Consider the following 5184-nt stretch of genomic DNA (forward strand, 5'->3'; position numbering starts at 1 on the left):
ACTCAGTTCAGTATGCACACTCCGAGGTGCGCCCTAATTGGATCAGTGTAGTACCCGCACTTAGTTCAGTATGCACGCTCCGAGTACGTTTAGTAACAAAAAGTTACTAGCCACTGAAACGGAGCAAGTGCACGCCAATCGAATTTGCCATTATACTCATGGAGAGGCCCTGCCTATATGCTAACCATAGAGAGGGCTCCGCCGGGAGGATCGACAAAGAGAGATATATTTCGATATATTTTGTCTCAACTGTGGCTCCCCCACTCCGTGTTCTTTGTTATTCTCTTCTATAAGAAGTGGCCACAGTTGAAACATAAAAATATATCCCTCTTTGTCGGTCCTCCTTGCGGTCGCAGGGCCTCTCCATGAGTATAAGCTCTATGATGTAAAAAGATGATGTCCATCAGTTTTTATAATCGACAGTGACTCTATAAATGCTCTTATCATAGGATGTTTACACCTGGAAACGTTCGCGAACGTGAAAGAAACGTAATGATCGTCGAGAGGTATAAAATGTCAAATTGCTTGATGACTTCGGCGATGAACAGATCGAGGCCGATTAGATAAACACGCGGTAGTCGACAACACAACGACGCTAATTAAACATTGTTGTCATAATCGCGTGGTGGACTTAAATTTCTGGCCTCCGCTTTTTAACGTTGGATGTTATACTTGGCTTTCTAACATATATGCTCGATTATATAAATAAATTATGATCGTGGACAGTGAAGACAAGTCGAATGAGGCGATTGCGCCGTATATCACGTCAGCGGAGCCGGCTGAGAATGTCGCCGATGAGAGTCTCGATGGGATCCCGGTGACTCCAGAAATGGTGCTACGATTGCCTTCTATTACAGATAGTATGACAAATTTTATTTTAAATGTGCTATTAACCTTTTCGCTCCGGGGATTTTTCCTTTAAAATTGACCTCGCATTTTAGCTGGAAAAGTTAATAATAACCTGCTACCCCCCCCTTCAAAGTTAATTTTGAAGGTCAAAGAAGTAACCAGGATTTTTTTCAATTTTTTTCCTAAATTTAGTGCATTAAATTGACCTTATAAACATCTATTACGTTCGCTTTTCTTGCTGGTCCATATATGGACCAGTCCCGGAGCGAAAAGGTTAAATAATATTACACTTCTGTCTGGATTGCATGTAATCCTCTTTATCTATGAATATAATTCTTTTACATATGTCGATAACAAATCATTATTTCCAGAATATCTCTGCTCTCCAGAAGCTAATGTCTACGACATAGATTTTACAAGGTTTCAAATTAGAGACTTAGAAACTGGTGCTATCTTATTTGAAATAACAAAGCCTCCTGCAAGTGGTACATTTTGCAATATCAGAATTATTTTTAAGAACTATTTTGATTTATTAAGAACTATTCAAATTTTACGTTTTTTATTTTTTTTTGTTTTTTTATTTTTTTTATTTTCAGAATGTGATGCTCATCAAGACCTGGAACCAGACTGTGAAGAGCTTGGATCTGAAGATGCAAATACAGGACGATTTGTGCGTTATCAATTCACTCCTCAGTTTCTCAAACTGAAAACTGTTGGAGCAACAGTCGAGTTTCTAGTTGGGCCTAAACCAATCAATAACTTTCGCATGATAGAGCGACATTTTTTCCGGGACAGACTGCTGAAGACTTTTGATTTTCAATTTGGCTTTTGCATACCTAACAGCAAGAACACATGCGAACACATTTACGAGTTTCCAACGCTGCCTGCTGATTTAGGTAAGTTTATTGAAAAGTTTTTACAGTGCATCAGCAATGATATTCGTGAAATAATGCAACAAACAATCATAATTTTGAGTGAAAATACTCTAAAAACTGATTTTTCTAGTTTCCGAAATGATTGCCAATCCGTTTGAAACGCGATCCGACTCGTTTTATTTCGTGGACAATCAGCTTGTGATGCACAACAAGGCTGACTACGCATACAATGGTGGACACACGCGCGACGTATTGTAATGTGCAATTTGTTGATTAGTACTATTGCAAGTGATATATAGAATTATAACGCCACACAGTTACATGTTACAATGGGAACGGAGCTTTAGCATTTGATATTTCATCTTTTTGGCACAAAAGAGAATGAGCTTAGAAACTTTGCAAGTTACTGTTATCAAAGCCTTTAAAACACGCAAATATTAGTGTGAAAATTTATGCTTTTTTTCTGAGAGATTTTTTTGATTTGTTGACAAGGTGAGAAGAGTTCCTATTTTTCTCAAACAAATAATTATTTAAGTTACAAATTATTATCGAAATCAAGTTGTACTAATTTTGTGATATTTTCTTTAGGAATTTCATTCTTATGTGATATATTTGCTCTCACACAGTGACTCTTATTAACTATATAATAGGTGCATTAAGTGTAACGCGCGCGCACACACGCGCACACACACACACATACACACCACATCACATCACATGGCCTTCCAGCGAAATCATATTTGATTCCGTCAATTCTTTGTCTCTAATTTTCTACAAATGTAGAGACAGAAAAAGGCCTATTACACAGTTCTCACACAGCGATACGTTAGATAAGACAACAAACTGAAAGAAATCGACAATTGCATTTTTGACGCTCTTAGTGGCGCTTTTTACTCTTACAAATTTTTCTTCTCACTCTTGTATACACAATTACACATTTTTTAAATACTTTTCACATTGTTCTGTAATTGTAAAGTTCACCAGAAAAATATATGTATATATTTACAAAAGACAAATTTACAACCTGTTTCTATTTTACAATTCACTAGCATCACAAGTTCACACGGTTTATGAAATCCGTCAGAAGCTCGACAAATTCGATGGGTTTGTCCGCGTGAACCCAATGATCCGCTCCGTCTATGTAACAGAATTTTACCGAAGGGAACAGCTTCTTGATCGCCTCGTGATCCTTCAATTGAATGTAATCGCTATTACCGCCGCCTATGAACAAGGTAGGACCTGCGAAGAACTTTGAATTCACATCTGGAAATACTGCTATCTGAGTCGCAAATGCCTGCTCCAGTACTGGTAAATTGACTCGCCACTTGAATTTTCCTTTATCTGCTTCTATTAAGTTCGTCATTAAGAACTGCAAAGACAATGCGACAACTTTGTATCTTAAATATGTAAAAAACACGAGAAGAAAAAAAATAATCACCTGACGCAACGAAGTGGATTTGATAGACTGAGCGAGTTGTTGGTCCACCACTTTACGAGCTTTCGACAAAGTGGGGCTTCCATCGACTGTCACCAAGCGCATAGCCTCAAAGATCTTTACCATTTGCAATAGACTGGGACTGGTTCTTACAGGAGACATATCGACAACTACCAGTTTTTCAACATATTGTGGAAAATTCAGAGCAGTGTACATCATGGCCGAACCACCCATACTGTGACCAACTAGAACAACTTTCTTCAAATCCAAATCGATCAACAGCTGAATCATATCTTCTGCCATGTCTTTGTATGACATATTTGATGAGTGTGGAGAATCTCCATGATTTCGAGCATCCACTGCTATGATCTATACATTTGTTTTTTTAGATAACAATTATATTTAATCTGACTTTAAATATATTAATAGATAAGAGGAGAGAAAGAAAGAGAACCACCTTGCGCTTAGTCTTCTGGTGAATTGCCTTTGATAATGAATTCCAATTGTTTTTTGACCCAAAAAGGCCATGCATTATTATAACAGGATTCTTTGCATTTTCACTTTCATTTAATGATTCATAGGAGGCATATGCGAGCTTTACTGGCACAGTACTTGAAAAAAAATCAGTGAAAAACTGAGAAATAAAGTGTATGTAAAAATATAAGTGTACATAAACATAAGAAATGCTTACGATAATACACTGCTGCGTAAACACTGGCAACAAGAAGAATGTAAATATTTAGTTAAGCCAAACAAACTGGCAAGATTCCACGAACGAAAAATCATCGATGAAAGAGTTTGACCTATCATTATTTAATGTGCTTTAACGTATTACATGTATATATGTAGTACACTTGTGTAATTCCTCAAGATACTTATTACACCGGTTACAGTCTTCCACGAATCATGGTGATTATTAGATTTTTATCTTTTTATTTCACATATTTCTCAAGACTAAAGTGTAAAACTATTTGTAAACTTTTATTTTTTACTCTGTATATGTGTGTATGTGCCAATTTTTATAGCCAGATTAGCCACACATACACATCACGCGACCAACATGCTCTCTTGAAGGGCGCTTTCCAGCTATGTACACAGGCGACACTGGGTGCGTTCAGACAACTCAACAGTTGCACAACGGTTGAGAGATAATCACTTCTGATTGGATCATACTTTTGGAACCGCTTGCAGATTTTGAAGAATAGTCCTATCATAAGATGATCTCTCAACCTTTGAGTTGTCTGAACGCACCCAATGTGTAATCAGAGAGAAGCCTGAGAGCGGCCATGCCATTGGTCGCGTTCAGCGAGATACAACTGTTGTACAACTGTTGGGTGAGTGTCTGCTGAACGCACTCTGCTTTTTTTTTTTTTTTTTTTTATTGGAGAATAAAGGTACATGCCACAAGTACTAGCTTACGTGGCTTAGGATAAAGTACAGCGCATAAAATGTACATCTGGTAACATAAGAAAGTTCCTATCGAGGAGGAGCATGTATAGGGTGCGCCTCCTTTACACATGCGAGTACCACATTGAAACTGGCGGGATTCTTAAATGCAATTACACATCACAGTACATATATGCGGGGACCGAAGCCCGTTTTGGCCCGTGTACCCAAAGGCCAATATACACTGCACAAACCTTAGCATAAACAAAAAGAGTAAACACTAACTAAAATAAGACAAAAGAAACAAAAGACAAAGGCCAACACTTGCCTACTTATCTAGAACGCAAGAAACGACGATTACTAGTATACAAGAAATTAAGCTGGAAGAGCTTGACAATGTAGAAAATAACGCTCATTGCACACGACTTATAACATAACAATTATGTAAAATATGCTAAATAAANAGAGGTATAGAACAGAGAAAGCTGCTAACCGCAGCGACAATATCCTGGTTAGAGCACGACAACAGAGATTCGACGGGGTGCGGAAAAGNGCCAGCTGCTCGTACCAACCGGACGCGCAGTAGTCTGCGTTGTTCGTCGTACGCGGGACACTCCCAGAACACGTGAACTGGGGTCT

The 5184-nt window shown here is 38.0% G+C and overlaps 2 protein-coding genes across 3 annotated transcripts; one reads left to right on the forward strand and one right to left on the reverse strand.

Moving 5' to 3' along the window:
* The first annotated feature begins 156 nt into the window (after positions 1-156).
* Positions 157-2384, forward strand: LOC109862710 (protein unc-119 homolog). Of its 2 annotated transcripts, XR_002251196.1 has the most exons (5): positions 157-860; positions 1221-1334; positions 1446-1745; positions 1855-2216; positions 2313-2383. XR_002251196.1 is itself a non-coding variant. In XM_020442831.1 (4 exons), the coding sequence occupies exons 1-4, from the start codon at positions 713-715 to the stop codon at positions 1980-1982; spliced, it is 690 nt and encodes a 229-aa protein (XP_020298420.1). In that variant the 5' UTR covers positions 157-712; the 3' UTR covers positions 1983-2384. The 2 variants fall into 2 exon arrangements, 1 of the variants encoding a protein (XP_020298420.1); XM_020442831.1 differs by having other exon boundaries at positions 1855-2384.
* A 30-nt stretch (positions 2385-2414) lies between these two features.
* On the reverse strand, positions 2415-4239 carry LOC109862711 (protein ABHD11). Its single transcript, XM_020442832.1, has 4 exons — positions 3851-4239; positions 3617-3770; positions 3163-3528; positions 2415-3093 (listed from the first exon to the last, which is right to left on the reverse strand). The coding sequence occupies exons 1-4, from the start codon at positions 3967-3969 to the stop codon at positions 2776-2778; spliced, it is 957 nt and encodes a 318-aa protein (XP_020298421.1). The 5' UTR covers positions 3970-4239; the 3' UTR covers positions 2415-2775.
* Positions 4240-5184: the final 945 nt, after the last annotated feature.

The sequence above is a fragment of the Pseudomyrmex gracilis genome, unplaced genomic scaffold, assembly GCF_002006095.1.
Source record: "Pseudomyrmex gracilis isolate BER0280 unplaced genomic scaffold, ASM200609v1 scaffold_2243, whole genome shotgun sequence".
Classification (NCBI taxonomy): Eukaryota; Metazoa; Arthropoda; class Insecta; order Hymenoptera; family Formicidae; genus Pseudomyrmex; species Pseudomyrmex gracilis.

Coding starts and splice junctions, on each gene's coding strand:
- LOC109862711 (XM_020442832.1), bottom strand. CDS start 3,969: ATGATAGGTCAAACTCTTTCATCGATGATTTTTCGTTCGTGGAATCTT. Junction 3,529..3,616: donor ACCAGAAGACTAAGCGCAAG/GTGGTTCTCTTT, acceptor ACAAATGTATAG/ATCATAGCAGTGGATGCTCG. Junction 3,094..3,162: donor AATCCACTTCGTTGCGTCAG/GTGATTATTTTT, acceptor TTGTCTTTGCAG/TTCTTAATGACGAACTTAAT.
- LOC109862710 (XM_020442831.1), top strand. CDS start 713: ATGATCGTGGACAGTGAAGACAAGTCGAATGAGGCGATTGCGCCGTAT. Junction 861..1,220: donor ATTGCCTTCTATTACAGATA/GTATGACAAATT, acceptor CATTATTTCCAG/AATATCTCTGCTCTCCAGAA. Junction 1,746..1,854: donor AACGCTGCCTGCTGATTTAG/GTAAGTTTATTG, acceptor TGATTTTTCTAG/TTTCCGAAATGATTGCCAAT.